Source organism: Triticum dicoccoides, chromosome 3B, assembly GCF_002162155.2.
Source record: "Triticum dicoccoides isolate Atlit2015 ecotype Zavitan chromosome 3B, WEW_v2.0, whole genome shotgun sequence".
In the NCBI taxonomy this organism is placed as follows: Eukaryota; Viridiplantae; Streptophyta; class Magnoliopsida; order Poales; family Poaceae; genus Triticum; species Triticum dicoccoides.
In genome coordinates this window covers 183,245,373-183,263,950 of record NC_041385.1, presented here as the reverse complement: position 1 = coordinate 183,263,950, position 18,578 = coordinate 183,245,373, and the positions used below count along the sequence as shown (strand labels likewise).

Sequence of the window (18,578 nt, the reverse complement as noted above, 5' to 3'; positions counted from 1 at the left end):
GGTACTCCGGTAAAATCCCGATTTCACCCGGAACACTTCCGATATCCAAATATAGGCTTCCAATATATCAATCTTCATGTCTCGACCATTTCGAGACTCCCCGTCATGTCCGTGACCATATCCGGGACTTCGAACAACCTTCGGTACATCAAAACTCATAAACTCATAATATAACCGTCACTAAAATTTTAAGCGTGCGGACCCTACGGGTTCGAGAACTATGTAGACATGACCGAGACACGTCTCCGGTCAATAACCAATAGCGGAACCTGGATGCTCATATTGGCTCCTACATATTCTATGAAGATCTTTATCGGTCAAACCGCATAACAACATATGTTGTTCCCTTTGTCATCGGTATGTTACTTGCCCGAGATTCGATCGTCGGTATCTCAATACCTAGTTCAATCTCGTTACCGGCAAGTCTCTTTACTCGTTATGTAATGCATCATTCCGTAACTAACTCATTAGCTACATTGCTTGCAAGGCTTATAGTGATGTGCATTACCGAGAGGGCCCAGAGATACCTCTCCGACAATCGGAGTGACAAAACCTAATCTCGAAATACGCCAACTCAACATGTACCTTTGGAGACACCTGTAGAGCTCCTTTATAATCACCCAGTTATGTTCTGACGTTTGGTAGCACACAAAGTGTTCCTCCGATAAACAGGAGTTGCATAATCTCATAGTTGTAGGAACATGTATAAGTCATGAAGAAAGCAATAGCAACATACTAAACGATCAAGTGCTAAGCTAACGGAATGGGTCAAGTCAATCACATCATTCTCCTAATGATGTGATCCCGTTAATCAAATGACAACTCATGTCTATGGCTAGGAAACTTAACCATCTTTGATTCACGAGCTAGTCAAGTAGAGGCATACTAGTGACACTATGTTTGTCTATGTATTCACACATGTATTATGTTTCCGGTTAATACAATTCTAGCATGAATAATAAACATTTATCATGAAATAAGGAAATAAATAATAACTTTATTATTGCCTCTAGGGCATATTTCCTTCACCACCGCCCCTGGTACCGCTGGGCCAAGCGATAGTACCGCTGCGGCCAACGGTAGTACCGCTGGCTCCAGCGGTAGTGCCGCTCATACGGCTCTGCCTCGCCCTCTGTTTTGCTTCGCTCTCTGTGTTCTATCGCCCGGGCGGTAGTACCGCTTCCCTGAGCGATAGTACCGCTCGTGCGCGGACTGAGCATATAACGGTTGGATTCGGGAGCTCCTATATAAGGAGGTCTTCTTCCCCATTCAACCTCATCCTTTGAGCTCGTGTTCTTCCCCCATTGTTGACCTTCTCCGAGCTTGCTATCTCTCAATCCCTCCATGGATTATTGCTAGTTTTTTGGGGAAAAGAGAGAGGAGATCTAGATCCGCATTTCCACCAATCACTTTCTCCTCTATGTGAGGGGAACCCCTTGGATCTAGATCTTGGAGTTCTTGGTGTTCTCCTTCTTGTTCTTCCTCTCATTTTCCTCCCTAGCATTAGTTGCTTCGGTGGGATTTGGGAGAGAAGGACTTGGGCACTCCGTGTGCCCTTATCATTGCATTTGGTGCATCGGTTTGAGTTCTCAACGGTGATACGTGGAAGTTACACGAAGCTTATTACTTTTGGGTGCTTGGTACCCTTGAGCTTGTTCCTCTTGGGTGCTTGGGTGCCCTAGACGGTTGGTGGTGTTCGGAGCTCAATCATTGTGGTGTAAAGCTCCGGGCAAGCGTCGGGGTCTCCAATTAGGTTGTGGAGATCGCCCTGAGCAATTTGATGGGTACCGGTGACCGCCCCCAAGGGTTGCCATTTGTACGGGTTCGGTGACCGCCCTCAAGGGTCCCTTAGTGGAATCATGGCATCTTGCATTGTGCGAGGGCGTGAGGAGATTATGTTGGCCCTAGTGGCTTCTTGGGGAGCATTGTGCCTCCACGCCGCTCCAAACGGAGATTAGCATCCGCAAGGGTGTGAACTTCGGGATACATCGTCGTCTCTGCGTGCCTCGGTTATCTCTTAACCGAGTCCTTTACTTATGCACTTTACTTTGTGATAGCCTTATTGTTTCTTGTCATATATCTTGCCATCACTTAGTTGTTTATCTTGCTTAGCTTAAGTTGTTGGTGCACATAGGTGAGCCTAGTTGTTGTAGGTTTTGTGCTTGACAAATTAACCGCTAGGTTTATTCCGCATTTGTTCAAGCCTAAACTGTAATTATTTTAAAGCGCCTATTCACCCCCCTCCCCTCTAGGCGATATCCACGATCTTTCAGAGTGGATCTATCACTTGATTGGAGAACTTCTCTCAAATGTTCCCCAATCCCTTGGGGATCTAGGATTTGGTGTAGGGGATCAAGAGAGGGAGTGATATGTGTTCTTGGAAAGCTTAAAGTGAATGGTCAACCTTATCCCGTGGAGGGAGGAGGCTATATATAGTAGTAGTGTAAAAACTGACCGTTGAGCCACTTAATGTACTGGAGTTGTCGGACGTCCGGACAATACCGGACGTCCGGTGACACAGATTGGACCAGATGTCCGACAGGCTGCCGGTCGTCCGGTTGCTGGGAATCCACAGGCCACGCAGCAGTACAAGACACATAACCACCGGACGTCCGAAATGTGTCGGTCGTCCGGTGAGGACCGGAAATCCGTAAAAAATGTTCTGTTGAGGATGTACCGGATGCCCGGAGAGAAAATGGACGTCCGGTGACCTGTCATCCGGAGAGGACCGAAAATCCGCTAATTACTTCTGTGAAGATCCACCGGACATCTGGAGAGAGACAGATGCCCGGTCGGCTGTGAGGGATCGGACGTTCGTAGAATTTCGGACGTCCGGTGATAACAAAGCACACTAGCTCAGGATCACACAAACTTTTGTGCTCAAGATAGTGGAAGAATTAGAGATAAAACAAAGATGTTGTGAGAGGATACTTTGTGGGTTTTGAGCAAGTCCTTCACGATATCCGACGATCCCCTCTTAATAGTGCGGGATCCCTATACTCAAGAACAACCGAAAAAGAGCCAAAACTATTGTCTTGTATCTCCGCTCTTGGGTGCTATATATTTGTCCGTAGTCATGATCCACACACGGCCCTTGAGACATAATCCTGAGATATACTTGATAAACATGATTAGTCCCTATATGCATGTTGTCATCAACATCAAAATAAGATTAAAGGCATGATTGCACTTTCACCGTGATAGACGATGTCCCCCGTCCCTAGCCCTTGTCTGTCACGTGGCAAAACTCTCTGATCTCGCCCTTGCTAATGTCGTTGAGCTTGCTCATCTTCCTCATGGCGGCTGTGAACTTGGCTGCCCACTCCCACTGGTTCCCTGCATTGTCTTTCACCATGACGGAGAAACTAACACATGCATCTAGCGAGGGAGCATCAACAAAACCTACATCACAACACATGAACAACGAAAAAATAAATTAAACAAAGGTGAGAGATGCAATGATAAGGAGAGATGAAACCAACCACAACTATCTGAAGAGCTCCACGCGTCTCACCGCCAAACCCTCGAATGAGCAGCGAAGGAGAGATCCAAATCAAATCGCCATGTCTCTCCCTGTCTATCTCTCTGAGCTATCGCTGCTAGAAAAAAAAGGAAAGAGAAGAAGGCGGCTACAAGAAGAGAAAAGAAAATTTTAAAATGAAGGGGCGCTCAGCCAGAAGACGTCATGCGCGCAAATTAACTGGTCTCCTCAAAAAATGCAGCCCAATAACAACCAACCAGCCCGGAGCTAATAAGAAAGGGAATGGCAGGAATTTAGATGGCGTACAAAAAACTGGTTGAACACCAATTGATTTCATCCAACAAAAAACTAGCAAATCTGAAAATAAATAATACCCAGATGACCGTGATAGATGATGTCCCCCATCCCTAGCCCTTGTTTGTCACGTGGCAAAACTCTGTTATCTGGCCCTCGCTGGTGCCGTTGAGCTTGCTCATCTTCCTCATGGCGGCCGTGAACCTGACCGCCCACTCCCACTGGCCTCCAACATTGTCTTTCACTATCCGCCACATCTCTTTAATATGTCATCGGTAAATTTGCACCCATTTTCTATCTTATTGCAACGGACGGATGTGATTCACACTAAATTTGCATCGATTTTGTATCCCGTTAAAACGCACGGACCTTTTTACTATGGTCACTATGATATTTTCACCCAAAATGATTTTCCACAATCACATGTATCAACAAAAATTACAAACCCCTAAAAAATACAAAAACAAAAGCTATAAATAAATAAATAAAATCAAGTTGACTGTGATGGACGATTCCCCCGGTCGCTAGCCTCTGTTTGTCACGTGGCAGAACTCCCTGATCTCGCCCTCGCCGGTGCCCGTGAGCTCGCTCATCTTGCGCATGGCGGCAGCGAACTTGGCCGCCCACTCCCCTTGGTCCCCCGCGTTGTCCTCCACCATCCGCCTCGTCCCGCCGTCGTCGATCAGCGCCCGGTCCGAGTTGAAGAGCACCCTCCCGGCCAGCACGTTTTCGAAGTACCGGCCGTCGAGGTCTCCCGACGTCGCCTGGTCCTGCGCGACCCGTTCCTCCGCCCCGGCGTCCTCGGGGCACCGCGACCGCATGTCGGCGCCGTAGCTCGGGTCCATGGTCTCGTGCACGGCGGGGTGGATCCGGTCCCTGAACGACGAGCAGTGCGCGCGGCCGATGGAGTGCGCGCCGGAGAGAGCGACGAGCTCGTCAATGCCGAAGCCCTTGGAGGCGAAGGCGCGGACGAGGTCGTCGAGCTGCGCGAACGGCGGCGGCAGGCTCTGGCTGGCGTCGGACGCGTCGGAGGTGAGGCCGTCGCGGCGGCCCGAGGGGACGTCGTAGCTGATCGCCCCGGAGCTGAGGACGTAGGCCGCGTCGCGTGCGGCGAAGGCGAGGATGTCGGCGCACGACACGGTGCCGGGGCACGCGGCCTCCAGCTGCCTCTTGGCCTCCTCCACCACGTCGATCCCGCGGAGGCCGCCGTTCGCCGGCGAGGCCTTCTCGGGGTCCGGGTTGACGGGGCTCGGATCAATGAGGACGGAGCCATCACAGCCCTGTAATGATGCATCAACAGAGCGCTGCTAGATCAGTTTCTACATACACAATTTTCTTGAGCCCAACTACGTTACGTACCTTGACGAAGCAATCATGGAAGTGGAGGCGAATGAGCCCCGCGCCGGAGCCACCGTCGGCGGACCGGGAGACGTGCTGCTCGACGACGCCCCGCACGACGGCCTCGACGTCGACGGTGCAGTTGGTGCGGGTGCCGTAGAACCCGTCCTGCAGGGCGGCGTGGGTGGACGGTGGCAGCAGCCCATGCAGAGCCATCAAGAACACCATTGCCAAGTTCACGCGTCCTCCCGCCATCTCCTACTACACGCAATGCCTAATCAAGATATGTCAACTCTAAAAAGAGGATCTACGTGCCTGGTGATGAAGAAGTACTAGCGATCAGCTAGCGCCAGTGGTAGCCTTGTACGTACGCATTTGTATATAATTACGGGGATCTATGTATCTAAGTGACTTGCTTGATGTGGAGGTATATATGGAGACGCTTGGAATGTGGCCCGTCGCGTCCACGTCCAGCAAGCTTGGAACATGGCGCGGGCTCTGCAAGCTGCCCGCTGACAATCTCGGCATTCAGGTTGCAAGGAAAGGAATGATGGACAGCGAGGATCCGCAGATGGGAGAATATATTCTTGGTATCACCAGCTAATTCGATCTTAAACAGACAAGGTACGTACGCCTGCGGTTAATTAATTCTTGGCGCCATGTACGGATGCACAGAAGCAGCTGGTACTGTACCGAAATTCGTAGATCCAAGGTGTCAAAAAAAAAAGAAGAAATAATTCCCTCCGTTCCAAAATAGATGACCCAACTTTATACTAAAGGTAGTACGAAGTTGAGTCATCTATTTTGTACTAGATATCATCTGCGGTTAATTAATGCATCTGAACCTTAGTGAGGTGACATGGCAAAGCAGAAGGCCTCTCGACATGAAGACCTTGGATTTAAGGGTGTGCCATGGAGATGCAGAAACAAGAGACAAGGTAGAAGAAATGTTAGGGTCCGTTTGGACAGACGACAGAGCGGTGGCTTGTCCCGGATGTCTGAACCACTTTTCGGGGTTGAGAGTGTTCAACATTTGATCTCCTTCAGGTCTGGCCACTTACCATTTCAGTGCAGCCTGCAAAGGTTAATCCTAGCATGCCCTTCTCTCTAGAGCTTATTACTCTGGCTTCTTGGGCAATTTGGATCACAAGAAATAATTATATTTTCAAAGGCAGCACTCCCAGCTTATACTCCTGCATGTATTGATGTATTACTCCCTCCGTTCTTGATGAATAATTAATAATATGGCTGCATGGATCGCCCTGATGCAAGGCCGGGGGTCATCCTTCTTTTTGGAAAAAAAAAAAGGTTATACTCCTGCAGGAAAGCTTTCAAAAGAGGTACACTGGCTTACTCACAGGGCTATCAGAGAGGAATATGCAGGCTTCCAGGATTGGGTCGATGCATTCAGATGACTATCTGTAGTTAACCTGTACATGTTATATGTATCTTTTCCTCTAGCTTTTTTCTAGGGCCTTTTTTGCAGGATGTTAGTCCTGCTGCTGTATAGATACTTCTTTCCTTTTTCTGTATACTCTTTGTACTTTAAAAAAAAAGGAAAAAGCTTGCCTTCTACCGACCGATCGCGCACGCCCGTCCGCCGGCTCTGTAACCGTTTGATCGTGTGTTGATCAGACGGTCGACAACTTCCCTGCGTCCGTCGAAGCCGCATCTGTTTTCCTGCAACTCGCCTGTTGTTTCAAGACTGTCATTCATGCAACTGTGTTACAATAGGGGGTTTCGACGCTCGTCTGTATGCCGCGTCTGTTCTCCTGCAACTCACCTGTTGTTTCAAGACAATCATTCCTGCAACTGGGTAACAGTATGGGGTTTCGAGGCTCGTATGGATTAGAGGGCGAGCGACTGGATTTGCGAGCCGTCGGACGGGCGCGGTGGCGCAAGGCGTTGGGCCACCAGGCCTTATCCACCGTGGTGGCGGCGACGACTTGCTCGGGATCGGCGGCGGCCGGTGACGACTCAAGCAGGCACGAATCAAAGATCAACGGTTTCTGCAACAAAGATCTTGTTTCAGAAATTAAAAAACGATTTGGTGGTGAAGTTTTTTGTTAGCAACAAGGTCTAGTTTTAGAAAAGTTTCTGCAACACAAGTCTTGTTTCAGAAAAAAAAAAAGGTTCGGCAGCGAAGTTTTTTTTCCTGCAACATGGGTCTTGCTTCAGAAACATAGCCCTGGTTGCAGAAAGCGTTGGAGGAGCACACGATGTCAGAGCGTACGAGGCCAAGCATTGCAACACGATGCATGATTCAAAAACATAGCTTCAGTTACATAAATCGTCAAAGGAGTGCCCAGCGTGAGAGCTCGTCGCCATCATGTTGGAGTAGAGGCCGTGGTTGCTCTCGAAGCAGGCCCCCTCGGTGAGCTCGATTTGCATCAGATCCAACCATCTGAGGTGCAATATGGTGCGCCATAGTGTTGCAGAAACTTCCTGCACGCTGGCGGCGGGCTAATTTTGCGGTGGGTTGGCGGTGGCGCCACGCGGGGCGCAACTCTGTCGGGGTCGGGGGGCAATAGTGTTGTTTCCGCAACAGAGCATTTGTTGCGGGAAATAACGAGTGGGCATGCGGGGCGTGAACACTAGATCAGACGGCTATCAGTTCGGGCATCCAACGGCCGTCGAGGCGACGGATAAAATCTAAACATCGACCGGCGGACGCGTAGCGTCGCCCAAAAAAAATCAATGAAAAGACGCAGCAGAGGCCTGCCGTTTGCCTAAAAAAAAAACTTAATCCTAGCAGTCAAGGGTCAGAAGGACATAATCCAAGGGGGCTACGAGGTGGTGTGGGAAAAAATAACCATCCTTTGCTGCATGAGTTAGTGCTGCCTGGAATTTCGACTGACAAAGCCAAGTCTCCAGCGGAAGTTTCAATTGCGGAAGACAACAGTGAGCTCAGTCACCAAAAAAAAAAAGTGAGATCAGCGAAGAACGTGCCGCAAACAGAAGTTTCGTTCTGTACAAAAGGAACTTGAAAGGCTCAGAAAGAAAGAAGCAATATGCAGTAGCACTTCGTTTTCCAATGTGAGCAATTAGTTGCCACCGCCTCCACCCATAGCGTTGCACCACTGCTCAGGAGATATGAACATCTTTTTTATGAATGAACTGGAAGAACATCTCCAGCACAGCATATTGCAATACCCATCTTGTGAGCACGCTTTGTTCTTCCCGGTGTCACTCAAGACATCTTTTTGAGGGGCTAGGGCTTCTTTTTTGCGAGAGTAAATCGCTCCATTCTCCAGCGATGAGCAATTGAGTTGGAGACTGGAACAGACGCGGCAAGGCCAAAATGAGATCCGATCAGATGCTTGTGAACATGCAGAAAATAATGTGATCAGTAATAATGCCAGAAGCTTGATTATATTAAGTAGTAAAAGTGTCAATGATAATCATAACCTGTGCGGAGCAGAATCATTTCAAACCAAATTAAAAGTGTCACTGATACATTCGAAAACAGTGAGTTCAAATTGAAATGTCCAAGATTTCTACTTCTACCTACCATACGAGGCACAGGATAAACTATGCAAATCTTATTCTCTAACTTGCAGTACAGTTCCGGATCGTCTGAGCTAACTGGAGGGGAATCTGGAGCCTTTAACTTGTGATCCCTTTAAGCACGAGTCATCAGAGCGGTCGAAAACGACAGTGTAGTTCTTGCTGCTGACATCTCTGGAGTAGCATCCATCGGTACCCACATATTTATACACCTGATGGTTCTCACCGGACCCGGAAGTCACCAAATTCCCCTTCACCCTCATACTACCGCGTGCCGACTGCGCATTCCGCAGAGAGCTGTAGGAGAAGCCTTGCTCCGCACCAGAGACCCTCTTCTCATTGATGCCCAGCTCGACAGCCGAAACCAGCGAGTACTCATCACCCACTTCGTCTGAGGTCCCAGAGAAAAGATAGAGTGGGAAGACCTGGTGAACTTCTTCCGAGAGCAGCACGGCGCCGTTTGTGGTGGAAACACCTGATTTGGCGTCGATCGTTTGGTTCACCACTTGCTCACTGCCGTTCTTGCTATACACATTGCTGTTTCTATAGCTGAATCTCTGGTAGAAAGTTGTCATGACCTTTCCGTGCGACGATTCCACCCACCCGGTGGCGGAGACATGCCGGCTTGCGCTCGTCACGAACCGCCCGTCCAGCCCGCTGAACTCCGAGTCCACATTTGCCGACGACGCTGCATCATAGCTGATCAAGCTCCCAACTGTCTTCTTGCTCTTGTGATCCAACCACAGATGTAAATTAGCATCAAGGTACCACATATCCAATGCATTGGTCACAGCAAACCCAAAATTGTGCTCCTTCCCGTCCATGAGCTTGCCCAAGAATGGCGTGATATCAATGCCATAGGTAGGTAGATTGAATGAGCCAATGCCGGTGATTGGCCGCCAGAGAAGCGGGTTGACACCGCCGGTGTAGATGACAGTGAACGGCCAAACAGCACCGACGACATTGTCATCGACTTTAACAATAACCTCCCGAAACGCGCCATTGCCAGGGACGCTGGACAAATTGTTGGCCTCAATGTACTCGTTGGGAGGGTTGGTGTACCAGAACTCATCACTGGAGTGGAACGAAACGAACACCTCCAGGACCGCCCTGTAGGTGTTCGACGGAATGGCCAGCTTCTTTGACTGCACATCAGCGGAATTCTGGATGGCGAACCACTGCCCGTCGTTCAGAGGCAGGCTTCTCGAGATGGGCAGGATCAAGTCGGCATGCGGCGGCGGCGGCGGCGGTGACGGCGTTGTGGGGTGGAAGTAAAGATGGAGCGTGAGGTTGGCGTGGTAGACACCGGTGTATGTGCTGTCGACGATGTTGCCAAGGTACACCACGACCTCGCCAGGCTCGGAGAGAAGGGCCGCGTACCCCGTGACGTCGCGGGAGACCGACCAGAGGATGCCGTTGGGGCGCGGCTCGGCGGTGCAGCTGCGGAGGAGCTCGGCGCCGGAGAGCCAGACGCCGAAGATGCGGTCGAACTGGCGGCCGCGGCAGTCGGCGCTCCACTCGAGCACCGCGAGCGCGAGCGACCCGCCCGCGGCGAGGCACCCGGGCGGCACGTAGGCGGCGGTGGCCGGAGGACTGCCGTAGGTGTAGCCGAAGGAGTCGGAGAGGAGCAGCGCGGAGCAGGGCCCGACGCTGCCGCGCGGCGGCTGGATCGGGCGGTCCACCTCGAAGAAGGTGGTGGGTGGCTCCGAGGCGTTGACCGGGGCGAGCTGGAGCGACGGAAAGCGGTGTCTGCGCGGCACGGCGACCGCGGCGAGGGGGAGGAGGAGCGCCAGGAGGAAGATCAGGCAGGAGCTGGTGGTCCGCGATGCCATGGCTGGAGCTTGGAGGGAGTGGGTGGAGTGGGAGTGGAGCTGGTTTAAAACAATTGTCAACACTACGCCAAAATCTACCAATCTACCCCTTCTGACGACTGGGCCCACATGTCAGGCCCCTAGGTGGTGCCACTGTTTTCAGGCCCACATGTCAGGCCCTAGGCCATATTGACATTGCATCAGGAAATCACAAGATCAGTCAAAGCATATTTTCTTGCATAACTTCATCAAGAAGAAGAAAACAGACTAGCAACAGTGCTGTCTAAGACCCAACTAGGCTGGCATTTGAGAACACAATCTGTTGGATCATACTTGAAATTGTCTATTGGCATTGGTTGGTGAAAGCCTAAAGGATGCCCAGTTCGCCGGCAGCCCTCCAAATGCAAAAATGGTGTGCAGCGCCGTGCACATACACATAAAGCCAATACGGGCCATTAGTGAAAAGATGCCCGGGAAGGTCACCGTCGTGCAAACATGGCTTCATACATACAATCTTGACAGGTTACATCATGTTGGCCGGCTTCGAGGGTGACATAGCAGCCACAGGTAGTGCAACGTTCAGCCTGCAAGAACAAAGGCACGCATCAGATCTTCACTCAAACCCAAGATATATACTGCCAGTGAGTTAACCAACCACACAACTACAGCTTTGGACATATTCTGCATCTTATGAAAATCACAGCATCAGCATCATCATTCTTGATATGTCATTACCAATCTACACGCGACATGAAATAGTAGAGTAGACAATCTACCAATCGAACATTGCTGGCAGTTTATTTAAATTCGTTGGACAAAATATGTATGCGTATGTGCCACTAAGAGTAGACAAACTATTTGGAGAAGAAAAAAGTGCCCAAACTAGACGAACATAAAATGTAGGTAACCTGTCAATCTATAACATAATTAACCAGTAAAACCTAAATAGGATGAGCAGCCACAAAAGTAAACTGGACAGGTCTGAATACTGGTGCTGTAAATATGTTTGTAGCGACCAATGTGAATCAGACCCTCAGTTTCCTGACTCTTTTTCTTTTGTGTTGAGAGTGCTTTGACACACAACTCTAGAAAAAAAACTTGTTAGATCTGATATTCTCTCACTAGTGGACCTTTGAATAAAACCTAAGAAAGCTTCAGCAATCTAAATTAATGCGACAATAATTTCCATTCTCAAAAAGGAAGGGATCATAATCTGCGGGTGCCAAAACTGCACAGCTTGATAGGAGAAATTGATTCAAAACATGACCACGGATATAGAGAAATTCATATGCTAATGTTGTGCATCACACCTATGACACTGCAACAATTACTTTTCCTAAACATGCATCTACAATTCTTTAATCCCTAATAAATGTTCCTTACATCGCCTAGAAAATTATCTCACGATACAAGAATAAAAGCAAGTAATACTAAGGGCAGGACAACATATAAAAAATCGCAAGCATATGAGGATAACACTCACCTCAGAATCGAAGGTGCTCTCTGAAGACAACAGATTTCCAGTGTAAGTACCAACAGATGTGGAATTTCTCATCCCAAAATCAATGTAAGCCTTGGTCATTGGATTATAGTGTCTTAGTGATCCTGACGCAGACAGGATTATCTTCCCGTCATTTAGAATTTCCAAGGGTTGAGCAAAGAGATTTTCAGGCTGGAAATCCAAGCTGTACCTTTTATTCCAGAGACGTTTCTCAATATCCATCAAAAACCATAAGTCCAAAGAGCAACCTCCAGGATTGTGTGCCATGACTAGGAACCCATCCAAATTTACCACTGATAGCTCCAAGTATAGACTAAAGTAACCGCACATGCCATTGCTGTCCTTAACAAAGCTGCGCACTGGAGTTGGACCTTGGACAATCCCCATCCACTCCTCTGTCTCAAGGTTGAACAAAGCCATGCTACCCGGTTTCACACGGGCCCCAGAAAATGTGAAACGTTTGTATAGAAAATCCAACAAGAAATAAACGACTCCATTGACAACAATACTTCTGTTACGGTTACTTGTGACAGGGGCCGGAGGGCCCTGTTTGCCCCTCCATCTTGCATGGCGACCATCATCAAGGGTGATGACCTCACAGAGCATCGGGCTGGACGCATGATCGGAATTATCGATGCTAACACAGCGTACGGCCTTGTATTCTCCCGTGGTGACAACCTGTCCAAAGTCAAATGATTCTGGGAAGAAATGTTGCACATGTGCATGCTCCTTTGCGCGGCAGCTGGGCAATGCAAAAGCATCGCCAGTGGCAGGGTTGATCACATGGCAGCCCTTACGTCCGGTGACACAAATAAGGTCCAGGCTGCGTGTGCGCACCATCCTGGCATCCTTCATGGTGATGGCTATCCGCTTAACGACATGGCCAGACAAGTCCACAATGTTAATGGCGCCTCTTTCAAACATCTCACTCTTACATGTGACGATTAGTGGCCCAGGGTGGTTGGACTTGTGCGCTGCAAGGAAGAGCGGATCTGTGAGGAGGGACCTCCAGGATCGGCAAACCGCTCGGAAGCGGCACACCGTCTTCGTGGGGAGGCGCACGAGGATGTGACGCAGCATGTCTTCAGGCAGCACGCCATCGTTTGAGGCGGCGACGGACACCTTTGGCGGCATCACTGAGGCGGCACACTTTTTCTGCAACAACAGCAGGGGGGGTACGCTTATTATGTTGCTCAGTAATCAGTCGAGCAAGAACACCAAAATATGCACATAGAGACTACAGGTACGCAACAAGTGGGGAATTTTTTTTTCGATTTTCATTCAGCTATTCACCAATCTCGTGTCTCACGTAGTTCCCTTGCCTATGATTACGAGGCTACGAAATTAGTATGCGTCGTTGCACACGTCTAGGGTTCCCCAAGCTAATTAAAACCTAGACTAGATCCAAGCCAGCGAATCATCCACTTGGGTGACGTCTCAGAGATGGGGCTTGAGCGTAGATAAGGTATGGCCGTGGGGAGGGGGAGGGGTCGTTATCACGGAGGCGAACGCTGGTGAGGTGCGCAGGCGTGCGGCCGGAACGGATGGACGGCGACGAGATCGGAGGTGACGAACGGAAACTGGGTTCACCGAACCCAATCGGGAAGCGACGCTGGTGAGGTGCGCAGGCGTGCGGCCGGAGCGGGTGGATGGCAACGAGGCCGGAGGCGGCGACTGGCGAGCAGAGAGGGGAGAGTGCCGACTGCCGACCGCCTTCGCCGGCCGAGTCGACTGTGTTACTTAATTTGGGCCGACCTAACTGGGCCTTTGGTTTGGTTTGGTTTGTATCCTTGGGCTCTGCATTAGATTTGTTTTTTTTGCTAGGAAGCTCTGTATTACTCCTAGTTTTCAACATGGCCCTCCAGTTTTTTTACAAAAGATTAATGAGGCCTCGTTTGTCCTCAGAGAGAGAAAAATTGTTGTCTTCATTCACCTTATACTCTCTCCGTTCCTAAATATAAGACCATTTAGAGATTTCACTATGGACTACATACGATTTAGGAACGGATGAAGTACTGTATTTGGCTGAACATGTGATTTATAGAATCAGCATAAGCCAATAATCCATTCCTTTCCGATTCATAATCTCAACATCATACAAGACTGAGGTTGCTCTCCAAACTGAATACATATTTTTTTTTCTAGGGGTCTTTGTTGCCCATTTTGTTTGAGAAGGAGTTGCCATTACGATCGAACATGCATACTGGAGTACTCCCTTCGTTTCATGAAGTTTTTAGCTTGTCCTAACTCAAATTCCTTCAAGTTTGACTGAGTATACAGAAAAAATATGCTAATATCTACAACCAAATTATACATGGCATGAAAATATATTATATGAAAAGTACAATGATACTAGTTTGATGTTGTAGGCATTGAACATTTTTCTATAGACTTGATCAAACATAAAGAAGCTTGACTCATCTTTTTTTGAAACAAGGCAAAAGACTTGCCATTTTCATTGATTAAGAAAGAAGTTTGTGAGATACACACCGCTCAAGCGGCACAAACGCTAACTAATTACTCTCGCGGCATTACATTACACAAATGCTTGGCACCCGCAATAGCCCAAAGCGCTGCCTCCTCCTTAATAAGGTTAACAATGACGGCCACCGGTGCCGCTTTGTTTCTAAAGACGTGCGCGTTCCTTTCTTTCTAAATCTCCCATCTAACAAGGTGGATCAACGATGAGAGAGCCTTTCTTTGATGAGCACTGTTGATGATTCCTTGCCACCAAGCTTTAACCGTGGTGAAGATATGCCAATTCGTCGTGTCAACTTGAAGATCCGGCCCTGAGAACACCTCCTTCCAAACGCGAGTTGCGAACCGGCACTTGAAAAGGAGGTGGGCCGCCGATTCCTGCACTTGGCTACAAAAAGGGCATTGATCGCAAATTCGCAATTGGGCCATCCTCTACGCTGAAGTCTATCCGCTGTCCAAATCCTGTATTGAGTGACCAACCAAGCAAAAAAATTGCATTTGGAGGGTGACCAAACCTTCCAAACCATATCCTGCAAGGGTGAGCGTAGATGTCCAGCGAATTGGACCTTGTAAGCCGACGATGCAGTGTAAGTCCCTGCATTAATGAGCTTCCAGATGATAGAATCACGAACTCCAGGTTGTATGTTGACATTGGCTAGCTTTTCCCAGAGTGGCAAATTGTTGAATGTGAGCAAGCGTCATCCCATGTTGGGTATCGATGTGATTAACCCAAGCATTATCCCTCAAAGCCTTGTCCACTGTGGTCCCCTTTTTCCGCGAGATCTCGAAAGAAGTTTGACTTAGGACAAACCCAATACTTCATATATTTTGGAACAGAGGAGTATGAGGCTAATTGGTTTAATGCAACATTTGACAAGGCAACATTTGGTAATTAAAATTAAAAGTTACCAAGATTCGGCAACTTATATTGGCAACTTTTGTGAGCTTCGCCGAAATGGAAAATGTTAACCAACCAATCACTTAGCCAATATTAAACATTTGCCAAATTTGGACATGACAATTTTTGGCATCAAACCAATCATGCTCTATTAGAGCCAACTACGATGCTAGGTGGTTAGAGAAGTGCTAAGTAAACAAAACAATTTTAAGCACGAGTGCATATCTGTGGAGTGCAAGTGATTATTTAGACACCTCGGCAATACAAATTTATGGGTTCAATTTTTCTTAATGAAGATTTTCGGATTCTATCCTGTTTTTGTGGAACAATTTTCTGTCAAAAGCAAACCGCTGGCCATTTAAATTGCGCAATTTTTTTTCAACAGCAAGCTGCATTATTCAGACAAAGAAGTAGAGAACCCAAAGACCGAGTTGGCATATTGTCTTTAGCTCATCCGGAAAAAAAAATCAATCCTGTGCAATCAACCCTATTGCAAATCTTGAGTTGGATGCTGAATGCTCATGGTATGATCAGAGAAAAAGGAAACCAGTCTCTTTATACCTCTCCGGTTAATAAGTTCAGAAATATTTTTTTTTGCAGTGATAAGTTCAGAAATATTTGATTGCATCTATTTCAATGCAAACTACATACAGATGTATACATCTCCAAAAAAAAAAACATACGGATGTATATAGTCATATTTTAGAGTGTAGATTCATTCATTTTGCTCCGTATGTAGTGTATATTGGAATCTCTAAAATACTTATATTTAGGAACACAGGGAGTACTTGGAATATTTTGAAACCCAAGCGCCACTTTTATTGATTTATATACATTCCAGAAGAGAAAGTTGTCTTCTACTAGAAGACTTACAATGTGGGATGCATGTAGAGATAATTCCAAGCATATTTCTTACCTAGTACATGAACGATAATCTAACCTAACAAATCTCGAGTGAAGAGACAAAGTAAGTAAACTGAACGATAGATAATTCAGTTACCCACCTTAATTCCAAGTTACAGTTTCAGCAACCTTTTCCTAGCTGGTTGATTTTTATTGGAGGAGAATTTGACACCACTAGACGGCGATCCCTTTGAGCAAGAACCACCAGAGTTGTCAGAAATTATAGTGTAATTCTTGCTGCTCACATCCCTGAAGTAGCATCCATCAGTACCCACATATTTGTACACCTGATGTGTCTTTCCCAGTCCACTAACCACCAAATTCTTCTTGACCTTCATAGTGCCTCGTGCTGACTGTGCATTCCGCAGAGAGCGGTACGAGAACCCCAACTTCCCACCTAAGACACTCTTCTCGCTGATGCCCAATTTGACAAGTGAAATCAGTGAGTACTCGTCGCCCACCTGGTCTGATGTTCCAGTGTAGACATACAGCGGAAACACCTTGTGAACTTCCTCCGAGAGAAGAACAGCAGAAGCATCCTTGACAAAAACACCAGACTTTGCATCAATCGTTTGGTTCACCACTTGGACAGTGCCATTGCTGGTATACACATTGCTGTTAACATAGTTGAATCTCTGGTAGAAAGTTGTGGTCACCTCCCCGTATGATGATTTCACCGACCCGGTTGCGGAGACATGCCGGCTTGCGCCCGTGAGGAACTTACCATCCAGCCCACTGAACCCAGAGTCCAAATTCAGTGCCAATGCGGGTGCATCATAGCTGATCAAGCTCCCGACTGTTTTCTTGCTCTTGTGATCCAACCACAGATGTAAATTGGCATCAATGTACCACACATCCAATGCATTGGTGACAGCAAACCCAAAATTGTGATCCTTGCCGTCCAGGAGCTTGCCCAAGAATGGCGTGATATCAATGTCATAGGTAGGTAGATTGAACGAGCCAATGCCGGTGATTGGCCTCCAGAGAAGCGGGTTGACACCGCCGGTGTAGATGACAGTGAACGGCCAAACAGCACCGACGACATGGTCATCGACTTTAACAATGACCTCCCGAAACGCACCATTGCCAGGAACGCTGGACAAATTGTTGGCCTCAATGTACTCATTGGGAGGGTTGGTGTACCAGAATTCATCGCTGGAGTGGAACGAAACGAACACCTCAAGGACCGCCCTGTAGGTGTTCGACGGAATGGAGAGGCTCTTGGACTGCACGTCGGTGGCATTCTGGACGGCGAACCACTGCCCGTCGTTCAGAGGCAAGCTTCTCGAGATGGGTACAATCAGATCGGCGTGCTGCGTGAGAGGCGGCGGCGCAGGGTGGAAGTAGAGGTGGAGCGTGAGGTTGACGTGGTAGACGCCCGTGTAGGTCTTGTCGACGAGATTGCCAAGGTACACCGCGACCTCGCCGGGCTCCGGAGGAGTGATGCGTACCTGGTGACGTCGCGGGAGACGGACCAGACAATGCCGGTGGCGCGCGGCTCGGCGGTGCAGCTGCGGAGGATCTCGGCGCCCGAGAGCCAGACGCCGAAGATGCGGTCGAACTGGCGGCCGCGGCAGTCGGCGCTCCACTCGAGCACCGCGAGCGCGAGCGACGCGCCCCGGGCGCGCGCGGCGGCGAGGCACTCGGGCGGCGTGTAGGCGGCGGTGACCGGGGGCCTGCCGTAGGTCTCGGCGAAGGAGTGGGACAGGAGCAGCGCGGAGCAGGGCCCTATACTGCCCAGCGGCGGGCGGATCGGGCGGTCCACCTCGAAGAAGGTGGTTAGTGGCGCCGACGCGTTGAGCGAGGCGAGGTGGCGGGACGGGATGCGGTGCCGGTGCGGCGCGGCGGCCGCGGCAAGCGGGAGTAAGAGAAGCGCGATGAGGAGGAGGAGGAGGTGGTGGCCGTGGCTGGAGGCGGCCGCGGCCGGCGACGCCATGGCTGGGCTGGAGAGCGGGGAGCACGAGATGCGGGGCGGCGGGAGTGGAGCCGGGGAAGTAAACCTGGGGGTTTAACCGAGGTGAAAGATAGCGTATAATAAGAGAGGTTGTTGTCGTTATTACGCCGTAATCTTGGAGGTTTGGGTCGGAGGCGGACCTAACCAAGGGGTTTGGTGTGGATTTTTATGTTTGATGAGTCGTGTAAGTTACAATATTATGTGTTGCGTGCGCGTGTCCAGCGTGGAGACGTGAACCTACGACATCTGGATCTGGATTCTGGATGCTCCGCCGTGTGTGCACGTGCTGGTGATGAGCCCAGCCCAGCCGGATTCGGATTTAGAGCACCCGCAAAAACTTAACCCGCAAAACGCGTTTGCAGTTTGACGAAGATCGCGTTTGCGGGTCGAAAACTAGCGCGGCCGAACAGAAA

The 18,578-nt window shown here is 49.1% G+C and overlaps 1 protein-coding gene and 1 pseudogene across 1 annotated transcript; both read right to left on the bottom strand.

Annotated features, from left to right (window-relative positions):
* Positions 1-4,140: 4,140 nt before the first annotated feature.
* Positions 4,141-5,479, bottom strand: LOC119281096 (peroxidase 2-like). Its single transcript, XM_037561726.1, has 2 exons — positions 5,135-5,479; positions 4,141-5,055 (listed from the first exon to the last, which is right to left on the bottom strand). Exons 1-2 carry the CDS (start codon positions 5,366-5,368, stop codon positions 4,300-4,302), a joined length of 990 nt encoding a protein of 329 aa, XP_037417623.1. The 5' UTR covers positions 5,369-5,479; the 3' UTR covers positions 4,141-4,299.
* A 2,987-nt stretch (positions 5,480-8,466) lies between these two features.
* LOC119279451 lies at positions 8,467-18,199 on the bottom strand (annotated as a pseudogene).
* Between the last annotated feature and the right edge of the window lie 379 nt (positions 18,200-18,578).